The sequence below is a fragment of the Myxine glutinosa genome, chromosome 5 (assembly GCF_964187855.1).
Source record: "Myxine glutinosa chromosome 5, kmMyxGlut1.1, whole genome shotgun sequence".
In the NCBI taxonomy this organism is placed as follows: Eukaryota; Metazoa; Chordata; class Myxini; order Myxiniformes; family Myxinidae; genus Myxine; species Myxine glutinosa.
Window position 1 is genome coordinate 150,614,649 of NC_136265.1, and position 19,303 is coordinate 150,633,951.

At 45.8% G+C, this 19,303-nt stretch overlaps 1 protein-coding gene across 5 annotated transcripts in view; it reads left to right on the forward strand.

The window, feature by feature from the left end:
• The window catches only part of CNST (consortin, connexin sorting protein), a 111,072-nt gene that overhangs the window by 18,070 nt on the left and 73,699 nt on the right, over window positions 1–19,303 (forward strand). For all 5 annotated transcript variants that reach the window (XM_068115934.2, XM_068115937.2, XM_078778858.1 and 2 more), the window contains exon 2: window positions 11,038–12,058. In XM_068115934.2, coding sequence (XP_067972035.2) covers window positions 11,710–12,058 — 349 coding nt within the window. In that variant the 5' untranslated portion in view covers window positions 11,038–11,709. The remainder of the gene's footprint in view (window positions 1–11,037; window positions 12,059–19,303) is intronic.

Here is a 19,303-nt window from a genome sequence, read left to right on the forward strand (position 1 = left end):
AGTGAAAAATCGGCGATATAATTTTACATATACTAGCGAGAAAAACCCGCGATGTACCGAAGCCGCGAAAAGTGAACCGCGATATAGCGAGGGATGACTGTATATATATATATATATGTATATATATATATATATATGTATATATATATATATATATGTATATATATATATATATATATATGTATATATATATATATGTATATACTGATATGCATATATATGATATGCATGTGTATAATGTTTATGATCATATTGTTACGGACACGACTTAGATGTTGCTTGACCGAGCGGAATTGCCGCCGTGTTCGCACAGTTTACCCGATTTCACTCGAACGTTGGCCGAATCGCGCTACGCTAAATCAATGAAGGAAAGGACACAACGGCTGGGATTAATGCAACGACACAAGGGGTACAGTTCTCAAGACCTCCGGAGGAGGATATAATATTGGTGATGCAGAAACGGGTAGATTACACGGGAAGAGGTAAAGCACAGCAAGATGGGCACTTAGACACAGTCTTATCTATCCCCGACAGACTACAGACAAACGGGACAAGACGGACTTACACGGGGATTGATGGCAAGGAAGGGCAGGCAGTCGATAGCTCAAGGTGCACCTTGGCTCAGGGGCAGAATCAAACGCGGTCTGGTCCAGAGGTGCGGGGAGGTATTCAGCGCTTGGAGGTGGCGTCCTTTCTTCTCCAAGCTGAGGCGCATCTCACGTCACCTCCCTCTTCCTGCGCATGTCCAGCGGGGAGTGACACGCCCTCGGCTCGTTAGCTCCGCCCCAGATGGAATCGGTCCGCCGCTTCTTATTGGGTGCGGGGGGTTACCGGGCTCCGCCCTTGACGAGCTGACAGTGAGCCCCTGCGTGGTAACCCCGTCGGAGCACATGTTCAATGGCGGCTAACCAAGCCGGAGTGAGGACGCACACTCGCCGCGCCGCCGCCGCTGTTGTTGTTGTTGTGGTTGTAGTTCCATGAGGAAGAGCTGCGGGGAGGTATTGGGAGGTCCTAAACTTTCTAACGGTGCCATACAATCACATTCTGGTGCAACGAAGAGTCAGAATTAATGGAAACGAGTCCTTAACTGACATAGACTAAGAATAACTAGCAAGATGTCCTATAGTTGTCTACGTGAGATGCGGTGAACCTGGGTGCGACATTTAATGGGGGAAATAGGGGAAGGTCGGTTCTACAGAGTGTTGTTTACAGACAATGGGACTAGGGAATGGGGGATTGGGGATAGTTGGGGAGTATTGGGGAAATAGGGGAATATTTACAAGCGGATATGGATGGAGGCCAAATCCCATATCCGCAACAATATATTGATATGCATGTATATAATGTCATGTATAATATATTTATGATCATATATCGATATGCATGTATATAATATGTATGATCATATATCAATATGCATGTGTATGATGTGTATGATCATGTATCAATATGCATGTACATAATGTGTATGATCATATCTCAATATGCATGTATATAATCTGTATGATCATATATCAATATGCATGTATATAATGTGTATGATCAATTGATCATATATCTATATGCATGTCTATAATGTGTATGATCATATATCGATATGCATGTATATGTCATGCATAATATATTTATGATCATATATCGATGTGCATGTATATAATGTCATGTATTTATAATATATGTATGATTATATATCGATGTGCATGTATATAATGTCATGTATAATATATTTATGATTATGCATGTATATGTCATTTATAATATATTTATGATCATGTATTAATATGCATGTATGTGTCATGTATAATATATGTATGATCATATATCAATATGCATGTGTATAATGTCATGTATAATGTGTAGTATGATCATATATCAATATGCATGTATATAATGTCATGTATAATGTGTATGATCATATATCAATATTGTTATGGTGCTCGGACAGGAATCCCGCTCTTTAACACCAAATATATTACGGCACAGGGTTCGGGTTTACTACGAGGGGGTTAACCTTCGTTCTCTCCCTGACTTACCGGACCTGCGGCGGCTACGCACGAATAACTTTGTACCTCGGCAGGTTGCAAACCAGCAACTATGAACGCCGATTGGTCTGTTGCGCGATAGCTTGCCTGTACCACATGACGGTCTCAATTGGGCCCAGTCTCGAATAATGCAGGTGTAGAGGCCTGTGAAGGGAGACTAGCCAAGAGCAAAATGTCTGTGGGCTGAGAGAGAGCGGCCAGAGAGGGAATCAATTTCTTGAATCTCCCTTTGTTCACCCTCGCCGAGGGTGGGGGGAGGGGGGGGGATCTTGGAGGTGTCCTGGCTCCCGATTGGTGGAGCCCGTTACTCCACCCCACAAGCTCCCCCAAAATGACTCGGGCCCTGATTGGTGCATTTGAAAAGTTCCCCTGCCCCCACAAACTCTCACGAAGGAACTTTTACCTGGTGCTTGGATGGTGTGCCTTTGAGCCTGGTGCATTGACTGGAAAAATATCGCTTATGAGTGGAGGACCTATCTTTCCTTTCCCCAATACATAAAGCATAAAGATGCAATGCATAAAGACGTACTATCCCGAAATAAGGGGAAGGGGATAAGATAGTGGTCTGCTATGAAATATATATTCTAAGGGACCTGTATGGTGGTTGTCATTAATTTTTAGTGGTTTTCCAAAACCACAACACTATCCCCTCTCCTCTCCAGACTCGGCCCGAGTCATTCACACATGTGAAACGCAAGGTGAGTTGGCGATTTACAATTACCTTTTAACAATAAAAAAAACATAGTGTGGCAGATGTTTATCCCTTAACTACTTCCATTTGGACTCTTAACCTTACCCCTTGTGTGTGCGACAATTTCAACTGGATATGTCCCACCTAATGCATTGGGGACGAACTAACAGACTCGCACGACAACCTTGCAACAAAAAACAACAGAACTTGCCGGATTTTTTGAAACTACAACACATACCCGGTGGGCATACACAAACAGTCAACTTATTTACAAATACCAACCCAGGACCTGTAAAAGAAAATTCTGCAAGAGGGCACCTTCTGAACATTTACCATTAATACGGCAGGCCGTATGCCGTAAACAGTCAATTTCAAACCGGCCTAAAATGGAAACGGTCAAACAACTTAAAATGTTAGCGAGGCTGCAGCAAGGTTGGTGGTATGCAAGAAAAACAAACTGTGGTCCTGGTCAGTCCATGCGCTGGTACAGCATGTGGCGGGCAATCCATTAAACATGCCACAGTGTGGCATGACAAGGCAGCAGCAGAACGCAAGGCAAACAGGCAAACGCATGGCAAAACATGGCATGTCAGACTGGCAAACTACTAGGCCGGCAAATGATGGTGGCTGGCCTCATGGTGGTCTCGTACTCGTCTTGGGGGCAGGAACATGGGGGCAACGGATCAGGCAGCTGGTTGTGGCCCTAATCTAATCCTACCTATCCCCACCTAATCCCACGAACTACATCTACCCCCTTTTCCTTCTCTTTAACCTAACCCTTCTCTATCTCAGCCCATAAACCACTGAAACTAAACCATTCCTCCCGGGTTCATTAATCCCCCCCAAACTACACCTATCTCCCGGGAGAACACCCAAAACACACGGTGCCAAATAAATGAGGTGACGTGGCACCACTTGGCTTGCCGGCGGGGCAGCCCGATGGGGAGGTGGGGGGCATGCTTGCCCCCTACTAAACAATTTGGGACACAAGAAGTCCTCGCAAAAAACAATTGATCAACCCCGTTATCCCAGTGGCCGCAAACAATGGTACCAAGGGGGAGCATCACTCCTCTAACCTAGCATTTCCAAAAATTAATTTCTCTTTTACCATTACACCCCCCTCTACAGTGGTTCTATGCAACCAATTTACCCGTCCCACGCGTTGGTGCTCTTACAAATTTGGGCCCGGCCTCAATTTTTCACACTGTGCCATCGCATGATATCCTGGCTGGTCAGTGTGGCTCTACTGGCAGGCTCGCCTAACTGAATACTCCATGTGGCACCCTCACGATGCTGAAGCCTTCCCGGAGCTCGCCTGCTCCTCGCTAACTCTGGGGGAAGCCCTGACTAGCTATCCCCCTTGACACAAACCTAACTCTGGGGGAGGCTCTCACTGGCTTTCCCCCCTTGATGCCCACCATGGCACCTGACATGCCAGGCCCATTCCCATGGGTACCTGCACCCACTACACAACACTAACTGGCTCCCTGGACCCCTACGGCCTCACCTGGTCAGCGAACTCTCAGCGCCTGGGGTGCCTCCCCCTACAAGAAGACACATTGACCTGCCGCACTCCCAGCCTCTCATCAACACCATTGCACCTTCGCAAAACAAAACTTTCTGCAGAACTAACCGCAGAACCAATCGCAATTCGCACCAACCGCAGAACGACATCCATTTCCAAAACATCTGAACCTCTATTATAACGCCAATGCAGGCGCGGGGTTTGTCTCCATCGGGGGTGTTCTCTGCTCCACAAACACCCACCTGGTATCATTCGTCCAGTCCTTTCTTCCACATAACAAAAAAAATTTGCACGCACCTCATTCACCCATCATCTCGCTCACAACAAACGTTCCTCCATTCATCCTTTAATTGTTGGGATAACGAGGAAGAAGAAGGAAGGTGCTAAACTATAATCTGCCAATTCAACAAATCGTCCATTCCCATCTCGTCAATTTACATCGTCACTAACACCTCTAATCTCTAACACAGTCTTCGTCCTGTCAACTACATACCTCGTCTCTACACCAATACCAACTACAATTTATGTACCCTCTGGGTCATGTGGTTCCCCCACGGACCCAGGCTCTCACCTTTGGTTCCACACTTGCCATTGGTTCCACACATGGTGCCAGGGATACCCCAACACCATGCCTTCATCCTTGCCTCCAGATCCGGGCTGCATGCCCTACATGCCATTCATGCTGTGAACCTCCCGTGGTGCTGTGTCACGGAGCCCTGCGGAACGCAGGGTGCGTCACGCGGGCCTCACCCACAGCGGCCGTGGTCACGCCTCCTCTGGCCGTGCACAAAGCACCGGCCCCACGGCACGTTCCCGTTCCGTGCGCCGTGCTTCCAAGCATGACTATCCCACATGCCTGACGGGTTGGTGTGCACACCACCACGCATCCCCATGTGACCCCTACCTGCAGTCTTGCTGGTGTCCCCGCTAACCCGCTAATTAGCATGGCGACAACGCGGGAATCTCCCTCGCTTCCCGCACCCTTTCTTCAGGGTTCTCTCGGGATACCCCGTCACTCAAATCTGGCCTTGCTACGTCCGTCTCTAACAACGGCTCCACCAGTTGCATTCCTTCAACCACCTTGTGATCCACTCTGATCACGCCCTCGCGCACCAGCACCATACTCTCTCTCTCTCACACTCATTCGTGTGCTCACTCATGCCAGCCTGCATGGAGTGCGCAGCTTTGACCTCCCGCACAGGTGGTTCGGCTTGCACCAAAGTGCTCGCTTCACCAACCGGCGGCTTGGTCTCCGCCACGCACGTCCGTGCCGCAGGACTTGCACACCACACATGTGCACCCTCACACTCTAGCACACACACACCCCCATGGAGAGTCCCTATATAATTCCCATACTTCCCCATTGACACCATTGGTGAGTGTGTTCGCGCACCTGGTATTGGTGAAAAACGCCAGCTCTGCCATGTGATCGGCCTCCTCCGCCGACTCCACCAGCACAGAAGCGCACACCTATGGAGCCACGCACTCCCTGCACGTATTCTGCGCAGTAGGTGCTAAGACATCCTCCCAAAGACAGCATGGCCCATCTCTCTCTTTAACTTTATAGCCTAGGCTATTAAATCCTTTACAGTTTCACCCGCCTGAGTTTGATACAAGTTATAACGTACCGGCTCTACAAATAAACTATCACTCTCTCTCATCCTGGATTTTTACCATTTTCTATCTCCCGTGGCTCCGTCTCTCTCTTAACCTGTAATGGCGCTGTTTCCATTTCTTCCTCTTCATAACCACTGGCCTCACCAGCTGCCATTACACTCTGAGCGCCACGCATGCACCCCGCGTTCGTGTCATTGCCAGGGTCTTCCAGCCGAATCTCCGCTTCCATTTTTACCGTCCGAGCCTCCCTTTCCGCAGGCATCGCTTGTATTCCCCTGCTCACCGCTTCATCAGCCTCATGCTTTATTTCGCCCCTCATCACGTCCATGTTCGCGTTGTTCGTCGTTTGCATATCACTCTCCATTTTCGCGCTCAACATTCGCATACCACCTTCCATCGCTTGCATATCACTCCTTATTTTTAAGCACAAATCGCTGTTCATTATCTCCATTTGTGCTACGAATTGTTCCAAAAAAATGTTTCAAATCTGCTTGTTTCACCGGTGCCATTCGGCCATTTTGTGCTGCATTGTCTGAGGGATGAGGGTTGGGGGCATTGTTTTTACTGAGCACTTGTCTTGTTTCTTGGTCTTGGATCATAATTTCATTATCCATTTTCACATTACTAATGCCCACCAGGATCTGTCAGCATTGGTCAGCCATTGCTCGCACCAATAAATAAATAAAAATAATTTTCGATGTGCGTGAAGCGCACCTCGGGTCCAATTCCACTCCTGACACCAAATGTGTTACGGTGCTCTGACAGGAATCCCACTCCTGACACCAATGTGTTACAGTGCTCGGACAGGAATCCCACTCCTGACACCAATGTATAGTATGTGTATGATCATATATCAATATGTATGTATATTATGTGTGATCATATATCAATATGTATGTATAATGTGTATGATCATATATCAATATGTATGTATAATGTGTGTATGATCATACATCAATATGTATGTATAATGTGTATGATCATACATCAATATGTATGTATAATATGTGTATGATCATAAATCAATATGTATGTATAATATGTGTATGATCATACATCAATATGTATGTGTAATATATGTATGATCATACATCAATATGTATGTATAATGTGTATGATCATACATCAATATGTATGTATAATATGTGTATGATCATACATCAATATGTATGTGTAATATATGTATGATCGTACATCAATATGTATGTATATTGTGTATGATCATACACATATTAGTTCAAGCCCCTGTTATGCCATTGATTAACCCCAGTTGGGTTGACTGCACTTGTCATCCTACTGAGGTCGGCACAATGAGTACCAGCTTACTGGGACGAATGAGTCATTCAAGTATCCTGCGTCGGAGAGGCGACCCATCCAGGATTGTGCCCGCTAGCCTAGGAAACTGTTGCGGCAGCCCTGTGCATCTGAAGATGCAAAAGGAGTGATCTTCTTCTTAATCAACTGTCCTTCACCATTCCGACCCCTCATTCTTTTATTATTCACATTCTAATCGTCTGTTCACAAGACCCTCGCCATTCCGACCCCTCACTATTTTATTCACTTTTTATTGACGGCACATTTGATCCATCTGTTCATCCGCCAGTCCATCCCATATTCCACGGTCTCCAAGTCACCACCAACCTCCATCAAAACCCGTATGGCTGAACGAGTCCTATATCGTGAGAAACAATTAATCCTCATGACCGATCAAATTACCTTCCCACATTCTTCCTTTCCTGCACTTCCACATTTGTTATGCAGCACAACGCTTTTCAAACACATCTGCAGTATAGAGGAACAGTTGTGTGCAGTGGGGGGGGGGGGGGGGGGGGGGGGAGGAACACTCGGATATTAGCATGCACGAGGGAGAGAGTGGGGACCCTGCCTCGCAGTACCTCTGCTGCATAGAGAGGGGCAGAGGGGCACGCCTCGCCAACTGAACATCACAACACGAGGATTTTCCACAGTCACATCGCTGTACCCTCCCCGCCAACCCGTATGCATGAACATGAAGTATCCTCGCATGAACTTTGCTCCTTCAAAGCCACGCCTGGTATAGCACATATAAAGGCCAGGACATAGCTCGGTTTGGGGATTGTGTGTGTGTGTGTGTGTGTGTGTGTGTGTGTTTTAGTCTTAGAGACGCGTCAAGAAGAAATCTGCCTGTTAAAGCGATTGCTTGCTGGGACGAACTGCGCTAGGTCTAGGACAAGCCGCACGGGGTCTAGAGTGAAGCGAAGTGAGGGAACAATGACACTGAGGTCCCCAGTGCACCGCGTGGCTGCGCATAAACTTGTGCTACATTTTCCTTGCTTTCTCTAAGAACCGCTAACTGTCTACTTTGGACACACAAAGGGAATCTGCATTCTTAAGAGTTGTCAACAGTTTTCCTGCATCCCCACATGGGTGAGGCATTGTTGACACCAAAATGCTATGGACTTGGCACATGCGCTGAGCTCACAAGGTGCGTACTCGGAACACGCTACCCTGAGGCTCCCAGACCACAGATAACTCCACAGCCTGGAGAGTTGTCAACCAACCACGGACAATGGAAAAAGCAATTGCACCGTGCAGGGTCATCACGTCCACAGTCGCGTTACCTACTCATTGGTACAACTACCTGAGCTAGGGTCCACACCCTCAGCATTGACCCGTCGTCCAACTATTATGGCTGAGTGAACCATGGGTAATTGCTGGCAAAGCTGCCAAGCTTGAACTCAGCTACCCAGTTCTTTATCATGGAATATGAAGGGCATCATCCCCTAATATCACTACCATATATATATATTTATTTGCTTGGGAGGCAAGCCTTTCTTGTGCAGGTACTTTATCACAGATCGGAGCTCTGATTTCTCCATTTTGATGGAATCTAGGGGGGTGAGGGGGGAGGTTCCCATGCTCTGGAAAATACGTTGGTGGAAATATGGAATTGTGAGGATATATCATTATAGCAAGGATAGATCTTTATATTTGATAATTTTTATCATCCTACCATGTCTACAAGTGTGTTGGGCTACGAACAACTTGACCACCCTTTGTACGATCACCATCAGTTTGTGTGTACATTGATTGGTGAAATCATCCATAGCAAGCTGTAGTATCTTTTCATCTTGTTTGTGATTGTTATGCAATTCTCTGCCCAGCCTCTGGAATGGCCACTCATGATAGTCCAGAAATACCAACTGATGTTTGTCGTTTTGATTTTTAGGCATAGCTAACTATTGCCATGCATCTGCAAATTGACTAATTAACTTCTTGCTCTTTTTTAAATGTAAATTATGCAAATTTCATGTTTTTGTACAAAAGGCCTACTTTCTGCCACTTACTTTCTGAAGGTAGTGTATGTACTGTATATATAAAGTATTCACACCCCTTGACTTCTTCACATTTTGCTGTTACAGCCTGAATTTAAAATTGATTTAATCGAGATTTTATGTCACTGATCGACAAATAATACCCCACAATGTCAAAATAGAATTTTTTATTTTAATTTTTTTTTACAGAATAATTAAAAATTGAAAAGTCTTGAGTCAATAAATATTCAAACCCTTTACTCAGACACTCCAAATTGACCTCAGGTGCATCCTTTGATCATCCTTGAGATGTCTCAACAACTTGAATGGAGTCCACATGTGGCCAATTCAATTTATTGGACATGATTTAGAAAGAAACACACCTTTCTATATAAGGTCCCAGAGTTGACAGTGCATGTCAGAGCAGAAACTCCACCATGAAGTCCAAAGAACTGTCCGTAGAAGTCCGAGATAGAATTGTGAGGAGGCGTAGCTCTGGGGAAAGGTATAAAACAATTTATAATGTGTTGAAAGTTCCCAAGAGCACAGTGAGCCCCATCTTTAGGAAATGGAAAGAATATAGAACGATCTAGACTCTTCCTAGAGCTGGCCGTCTGACGAAACGGAGCAACCGGGCGAGAAGGACCTTGGTGAAGGAGGTGACCAAGAACCCAATGACCACTCTGACAGAACTGCAGAGTTCCTTGACTGAGATGGGAGAACCTGCCAGGAGGACAACAGTCTCTGCAGGAATTCACAAATCTAAGCTTTATGAGAGAGTGGCCAGACAGAAGCCACTCCTGAAAAAGGCACATGACGGAATGCCTGGAGTTTACAAAAAGGTAGGTGAAAGATTCTGAGAGCATGAGGCAAAATATTCTGTGGTCTGATGAGACAAAAATTGAACTCTTTGGCGTGAATGCAAACACTATGACTGGCCGAAACTGAGCACAGCTCATCATGCATCTAACACCATTCCTACCGTGAAGCATGGTGGTGGCAGCATCATGCTATGGGGATGCTTTTCAGTGACAGGGACCTCGAGACTTGTAAGAATAGGAGGGAACAATCAATGGAGGGAACAACAATGAACAACTTGTAAGGAGGTATCAATGAATGGAGCCAAATACAGGCAAGTCCTTGAAAAGAACCTGCTTCAGAGTGTAAAAGAGACCGTTGACTGTGGCGAATATTTACGTTCCAATGGGCCAATGGCCCCAAGCATACAGCCAAAGCAACACTGGAATGGCTTCAGAACAAGAATGTGAAAGTCCTTGAGTGGCCCAGCCAAAGCCCAGACTTGAATCCGATTGAGAATCTGTGGAAAGACGTGAAGATTGCAGTTCACCAACGCTCCCCATCCAACTTGACAGAGATTGAGCAAATCTGCAAGGAAGAATGGGAGAAACTTCCTAAATCCAGATGTGCAAAGCTGATGCAGACATACCCAAGAAGACTCATCGCTGTAATCGCTTCCAAAGGCACTTCTGCAAAATGTTGACTCAGGGGGTTGGATACTTAAATGTAAGTTCAATATTTCTGCATTTCATTTTAAATATATTTGCAAAAAATTCTAAAAACATGTTTCACTTTGTCATTATGGGGTATTTTTTTTTTTAATACAAAGTCGAGGCTCGTGTAAGAGTAGATCATTTTTGTGTAGATTGGTGAATTTTTTTAAAATTTTATCCATTTTTAGTTCAGGCTGAAACAAGAAAATGTGAAAAATTTAAGGGGTGAAATGCTTTCTTGAAGGCACTGTACAAAGACACAAATTACTGAGATTTTCAAATACTGTTAGGCATGTTGTCTTTGCGTATAACTACCAGAAATGTTTTTCAAATCTCGATTTGTTATTGTACTCTGCAGGGACCCTCGACAGCATTTACAAATTGTGGCGATTTGGGGACGTGCATTGCAATTGAAGTGGAATGGTCCTGAGATGAAGACACACAGAAGGAGATTTATTTTCCACTTTCAATACAGATGTCCCTCACGAGGTTTTCGGATGTGAAGCATGACCAGCGATTCGCAAAGTTACAAGTTATTGGACCCTTTATTCCAAATACAGGAAGTATTTTTTTTAATTGAAGTAGAGCTTTAAATAAGGAAATTCTCAGGCATTGGAGATGTGTGCAACCTGTTTTACTGAAACGCATCAGCTTTTACAATCTTCCTTGATGTGTAGCACAAATAATTACACTGATTAATTCATTTTGTTTTGAAAGTTTTCATTTTAAGAGGTTACAAACACCTCTTTGGTTGTACAACCACAATACTTGCAGATGTCAATGCAACCAGTGCGACGCTTCTGCATGTTAAAGTTGCTGTGACCTTTCCTCTTCCACTCATTCATTTAAACATCTGTACTGAGTACCACAGTATGCAGGAAGACTGCCAAATATGACTCTTTCAAATAGACACAAAGGAAGTCCTCACAGCTTTATCGCTATCTCAGTTTGTGGCTAGATGCTACTTTCCAGCTCTTGGCTGAAACACTGTGGCACAAACCTCTCCACATTATAAGCTGTCTGTTCTACCATGGATACTGACACTCTGGGTGACAGGCATACGAGACGAAACACTGCACAGTGGCATCGTGATCCAGTGCCTCTGACATCGGACCATTGCGAGATGGATATTAACAAGAACAGGGAGCCAGACGGAGAAGGAACGGCGACCAGCCCCTCTCTGTATTGTCATCACGATCAGCTGAACAACAACGTTGATTCTGTTGTGATTGCAACTGAAGGTTCTCCAGGCAAGAACATAACCGGAGATTGTGAAAGGGTCAGCAATACATCTGCCACTCCTGAGAACGGAGGAGAACTGAAGAGGCAGAATGGAAATGCAGCGAAGAGCAGAGACCCTACAAAAGCACCGTCTGCAGGTGTGTGATGTTGTGTTTACTGTATTTTTCTGACAAAGGTTTGTTCTCCACTGGTTGTCTGTATTCACACATTGACAAGTGCAATGTGGATGTTTCAATACTCTTCATTCTTATTGGATGTGCTGGCCAATTGATTTAATTATATTATAATATTGTTGTACATATGGGCTAACCCCCGCTCCAGCAGGGAAAAATGGCCTTAAAATGCATGTTGTTGTTGTTGTATAATATTGTTGTACATATGGGCTAACCCGCGCTCCTGCAGGGAAAAATGGCCTTAAAATGCATGTTGTTGTTGTTGTTGTTGTTGTTGTGTTGTATTGTTGTAGATATGAAAACCCCATCACATGCAGTTTCTCAGGAGACGTTGCCAATGTTATTACTTATGATATGCAAATGTTCAATTGCGTTTCTGTGCAAATAGACTGCGTCACAGTCGTGTGTGTGTGTGTGTGTGTGTGTGTGTGTGTGTGTGTGTGTGTGTGTGTGTGTGTGTGTGTGTGTGTGTGTGTGTGTGTGTGTGTGTGTGTGTGTGTGTGTGTGTGTGTGTGTGTGTGTGTGTGTGTGTGTGAGATTAGAGAGCTGAATAGGTGTCAAATGGAAGCTGCTGCTCTCCAGGAGACCAGTTGCTCCGGTGATGCCATATGTCATGTACCATGTAGGAAGTAGTATTGTGCTGCCCTCTGGCTGAAAAACACCACAAGGAGGTCAACTTAGATAGAGGAGAGAGAGGGTGTGGCCATCGTTTTTACAGATCTAGTCATAGCTGCTTGGAAGGCAGGGGGTTCCAGATTATTTGGAGTGCGCTTAAAGGAGGAAGAGGAGGCTTCGGCTTCCTACACATCCTGTCATGCTGTGCCCCGACCTTCGCCGCTAGCAGAACTGATAAAGATTGCTCCTTTATCAATATAGTTTATCAGCATGCACTGGAAGAGATACCATCAGATGAGCCACATATGATGCTGGGCAACTTTAATGCACGTGTTGGTTCAGGGAGGGCCATGGCGACAGACTAGTTTGTTCGAGGTTCCCAATAGTTGAGGTGATATTGAAGATTCAGGAGAGAAGCTGCTGAATTTCTTATCGTTGAATGAAGCCATTATCTATAACACATGGTTTCAGGAAAAAAAAAAAACATATGAAGACTTGTCAGCACCCAAAGTCAAAGAAGTGGCATTGCACCGACGTCATTGTTCGTCTGAAGGACTGTGGGAGGTGCCTGGATGCCACTGTCAAGCGTGGAATGGAATGCAGTACAGACGATGGACTGATCCGCATCATGCTGAATATGACAAGAAATGAAGGTCTCCAGTGGATGCCAGGATAGAGACTCGGCTTGCTGTTCCCAAGGTGCATTGTCTGACTCCGAGTAAGGATGAAAATTGAGAGAACGCCCACATAATAATTTACAGGGGTTTGTCAGATCTAAAGCTAAGGAATTTATTAAAGGAGGGTGGCTCATGGCTCAATAGAAGAGAAATGTTTGGTGTTACGATTAGCATGGACAGAAGCAGCCAAGTTGGCATTTGGCACTGAGGAATACAGGTATCTCTACTGGTTCATGGAGAATGTAGGCTCTCTCAAGCTCTTTTTTTCCCAAAAGAGAATCCTACTGTGGTACCCAAGATGATTGAGCGGTGGACGTGAGAGTGGCCGGCAGAAATTTGCCGAAGCACAGCAGGCTGTTGGAGAAGATAAGAACTCGTGTTTCATGAACATGACAGAAGAAGCTCAACACAGCAGGTTTGAGTGGGGGAAAAAAGGCAGTGTATCAGATATGCAATGTAGATGAAGAGGGTTAATAACATCACGATTCGCTACATTCAATAAGGAGGATGACAACCCGTGCATTATAGTTACGAGCAACAACAGCAGTGGAGATGGAACTCACCAAGCTTCATCGAGCCAATTGAACAACGAGAGAGATTCCAACAGAGACTTGGGGTGTGTTCTTTTAGCAAGCGGCTTGCTGTCGCTTTCCAAGCCAGCTGTTCTGTATACACTGCTTTGCAAGCCGCTTGGCAAGCAGAGCAAGCAATCGAGGGAGGTGCTTGGTGAGCGATAAGCAAGCTGCTTGGCAAGCAGAGCAAGCAATCAAGGGAGGTGCTTGGTGAGCGATAAACAAGCCGCTTGGCAAGCAGAGCAAGCAATCAAGGGAGGTGCTTGGTGAGCGATAAACAAGCCGCTTGGCAAGCAGAGCAAGCAATCAAGGGAGGTGCTTGGTGAGCGACAAGCAAGCCGCTTGGCAAGCGGAGCAAGCAATCGAGGGAGGTGCTTGGTGAGCGATAAACAAGCTGCTTGGCAAGCAGAGCAAGCAATCGAGGGAGGTGCTTGGTGAGCGATAAACAAGCCGCTTGGCAAGCAGAGCAAGCAATCAAGGGAGGTGCTTGGTGAGCGATAAAGAAGCCGCTTGGCAAGCAGAGCAAGCAATCAAGGGAGGTGCTTGGTGAGCGATAAACAAGCCGCTTGGCAAGCAGAGCAAGCAATCAAAGGAGGTGCTTGGTGAGCGATAAACAAGCCGCTTGGCAAGCAGAGCAAGCAATCGAGGGAGGTGCTTGGTGAGCGATAAACAAGCCGCTTGGCAAGCAGAGCAAGCAATCAAGGGAAGTGCTTGGTGAGCGATAAACAAGCCGCTTGCTAAAGGAGCGCGCCCACTTAAGTTAGCAAAGATGGCTCCCGTAGTCGGATTCTAAACGATTGGTGGCTATTTATTCAATTTTGCTGTCACAGAGGACGATATTGAAACGTGCAGTTCATAAATTAATATTAATTGTTACTTCTACTTTTCATTCAAATTTCTTTAAAATCTACAAACCAGCAAAACTCAACCCCATCCCCAAAATGCACAGTGCTAGGTTAATAGATAAGCTTGGCAGGCGACTCAAAGTTCAAAAGTTCTACTTCAAAATTGAATTATCCATTGCAATGATTTTCATATGAGCAAAGAGAGCAACGAGAACGACGCTCGTTACAGTGCATACCTCTACCAAGCTGAACAATTCACGTTTTATATCCCACTGATAGGCCGGATCTGGATCCGGTCTTCACCAAAATTGAATCAGTTCCTCCTTGTCACACACCCCAAGCTGTCCACCAGGTTTCGTTCGAATACGTCCATAACTTTTTGAGATATCCTGTTCTCAGACAGACGGGGGTGAAAACATAACTTCCGTCCACCTTAATTGGCAGAGGTAACAAAAGGTTGCTGTTTGTTTTCTTTATTATTCACTAAGGAAGGGGTCAGATTATCCAAATAATCGTGATCTTGTGCCATCTCTTTTTCCTTGTGACCACCACCCAGGAGCTTGTACTAAATATAATACAGGACATACTTTGATTGGCCATTACCTAAGCATGCAGATTTGACCGGATCATGTATGATGCGATGTAACAAGTGGCCTAAATACCTTTTCTTGTTGCAAGATGAAGTTTGGTCCAATAAATTTTGCACCACTGGGGATAGCATGGGAGATTTGTATGTACCTTGCTGCAGTCAATATACCATCAATTTTCAGCACCTTTTCAACACCACATGATTGTATATGCACCATTGCACCCCAAACCTAAATTGAACCTCCTCTATGCTTAATTGTTGGCTTCATGCAAGAGTTACAGTGTTTTCATCGTCTCACATACCGTCTTTATTAGATCCAAACAACTGAAACAATTACTGTCTGTCCAAAGCACGGTTTACGCCTGGTGTTGGCTAAGCGGTTAGGGTGCTGGCTTGGGATCCTCGGATCCTGGGTTCGAATCCCGGTCGATCGCTGAATTAACACCAGGGGGGTTGACTCAGCCCGTCATCCTTCCAAGGTCGGCAAATTGAGTACCAGCTTGCTGGGATGAATGATCCCGGTGTGTACCCCGGTTTAGAATAGGTACACCGTATCCCTGCGCATCGTAAGAGGCGACGAAGGGCATCCGGCCATAAAACATTGCCTCAAACAGGGAACCATGATTGTCATGGGGCCCGCAAGGCCAACCCCTGCTCTAGCGGGGAAGAAATGGCCTTAAAACGATCATTCATATATTCATTCAAAGCACCTGTGACTTGTTCCGTAGTCCAAAGTCTGTGTTCTTCTGGCTTTTAGCCTTGTTCCCATTTTAAACATGTTTTCTTACTGCAACTCATCCATTAAGTCCTGATTTCTAAAGTAACCTTTGTACTGTTGATGGATGCACAACGACACCTGAAACTTCTACCAGTTTTGTTGTCAATTCAACGCTCGTCTTCTTTCTATTCCTTAAGGATATTTTATTCAAGTGTTGCTCATTCTTGTTAGACAGGTTTTTAGGTCTTCCAGTCCTGGGGTTGTCAATTTATAGATGATGTTTCTCCGTACTTGATTGTGCTTTGGATACCACACCTTGAAAAATCGAGTGATGTGAGCTATTTCTCTCAATGTTTTTCCTTCTTCATGCAGAAACATAATCACATCGTGATCTTCCACTGAAGTTTCAGCCATTTTGTTTTAAACTAACATTTAATCCTGATAGATCTGTATTCTACAGTACGAGAAGTAGGCTTTTAGCTTTATGGATGTATAAAGAGTACACCCCTGATGTTAATAATGAGGAACACCTGCCAATATATATATTTTTTTTTGTACACAAGATCGAGGGTCATGAAAGAGCTAACATCCATCACACAAAAAGTCAAACCGACACACAAAACGCAAAATAAGGGGAGCGGTAGACAAGATGGGGAGAGAGGGGGAAGGACGGACACAAGCACAACATTTGAGAGCAAGGACATAGAGAGAACTGTGGGAGGGAGAGGGCTTGGGGGGGACGTGGGAGAGGTATAAAACATATGGACACTGCAAGGACCTCCAGGAAAGAAGTTGGAATTTCAAAAAAATGTATGAATATGAATGAATGAATGATCGTTTTAAGGCCATTTTCCCCGCTAGAGCGGGGGTTAGCCTTGCGGGCCCCATGACAATCATGGTTCCCTGTTTGAGGCAATGTTTTTATGGCCGGATGCCCTTCCTGACGCCAACCCTTGGTCACGCTCTTATGATGCGCAGGGATACGGTGTACCTATTCCAAATCGGGGTACACACCGTGATCATTCATCCCAGCAAGCTGGTACTCAATTTGCCGACCTCGGAAGGATGACAGGCTGACTCAACCCCCCAGGCGTTAATTCAGCGATCGATCGGGATTCGAACCCAGGATCCTAGGATCCCAAGCCGGCACCCTAACCGCTAAGCCAACACCAGGCTTTCAAAAAGTATCTGGGGTATTTCAAAAAAATGTATCTGGGGTAAAAATTAGAGGGGGTAGAAAAGATCAAGGTTTTGGATGGGGGAAGATAAGAGATGGTGGTGAACAGCTGTTTTAAAGACCTGGAGGGAGGAGTGGGATTGAAGGGAGTGGGGGAGTTTGTTCCAGAGGCGGGAGAAAAGGGGAATGAAAGAATGAAGATGAGCAGAGAGCCTTAATTTTGGCAGTTTAACCATAAGAGGGTTGCTGGCAGATCTTCTGCGATCTGTAGGATTATTTTGGGGACAGAGCACAGAGAGAGCTGGGGGAGCAAGGCCGGAGAGGAGTCGGTAGAAGACAGAAAGACCACCAACCTGCCTGCGGTGAGTGAGTGAAAGGCCCTCGGAGTTAGCTTCATCGCAGGAGATTCCAATGATTCTGAAAGCTTTGGTTTCAACAGCGTGAAGCCGGGCTAGGTGTGAGGCAGGAGCACCGGCCCAGAGGGGGGAACAGTATTCCATTGAGCTGCGGATGAAAGCCTTGTATGTGGTGAGCAGCTCAGGTGTGCCGAGGAAGGACTTCGCACGATGGAGGATGCCCAGTCGGCGACTGGCTTTGGAGGCCAGTTTGGAAATGTGGTTTTCCCAAGAGAGATCATGGCAGATAGTGAGACCCAAAAGCTTGAGCGACAAAACTTCTTGGAGAGGATTGTTGAGAAAGTGGATGGGAGGGTTTTCCAGTCGGTCTTTTCGGAAAGACATAGTAAGAGTGTGAGATTTGTCAGGATTGAAAGACATGTTCCACTTGTTTGACCAGTCTGTGATTTTGTCCAGGTCTGCAGAGAGTGAGGAGGCTGCAGACTGCTGATCTGAGGGATGAGGAATGGAGCGACAGAGAGTGGAGTCATCAGCAAAGAGATAGAGAAGGTTTTCCAGAGAGTCGGAGAGATCATTGATGAAGACCAGAAATAGCACAGGGCCCAGAACACTACCTAGGGGAATGGGGAACTCCAGCCAGAACAGGAAGGGGAGATGAGAGAAATCCATTCAGGGCCACATGTTGACCACGACCAGAGAGGAAGCCCGCAAGCCATGCGAGGAGATTTCCATGGATACCATAGGAGGAGAGTTTGGTGAGCAGAGCTGGGTGCCAGACCGTATCGAAGGCACGTGGTATGTCAAGGGAGACAGCTCTGATTTCCTGTTTGGCATTGAGGACCTCCATCCATTGTTGAGACAGCAGAAGCAACATGTCCAGAGTAGAATGACCTGGTCTGAATCCAAATTGATGATCGGCGATCAAGCCATTGGAGAAGAGGAAGGATTTGATATCCGAAGCAATGATGGATTCCATGACTTTGCTGATAATTGGGAGCAGGCTGATTGGTCTGAAGTTGCAAGGATCTGTTTTTGCACCTTTTTGTGTAAAGCGGTAATGCGTGCTGATTTCCAAGATGCTGGCAGATGACCTTGAGCAAAAGAGAGGGTGGAAAGTACAGAGAGAGGGTGAGATAGAGCGGCAGAGCAGGATTTTAGGACCTGTGGGCTGATGCCGTCTGGTCCAGTTGCAGAATCAGAGTCGCGGTTTGACAAAAACTTCTCCACCTTGTCAGGAGAGAAGGACACAGAGTCCAGGAGCAGTTTGGTTCGACTGGGTAAGGTGGGAACAGAGAGAGATGGGTTTGGGACACAGGATTTTGAGGCAAACACAGAGTTGAGGCATTCGGCTTTGTCACGTGCGGTGTCAACTGTGTAGCCATTTGAGGTAAGGGAGGGGATGGAAGGGGAACTAACACCAGAAACGGATTTGACCAGATGCCACCAGGATTTGGAGGAAGGAGACAGGTTTGAGAGTTCATTCTTGAGTGTGGAGAGATAGTGCTTCCTGGCACTCCTGAGGGTAGACACACTTGTTCCGTGCTTGGTGGAAGGAACTGAGATTGCCTTCAGTTGGATTTGCCTTCCAAGAGGCAAAGGCAAGTTGTTTCAGGGCAACCGCCTCACCACAAGACTCAATGTACCATGGACGGGAGGAAGG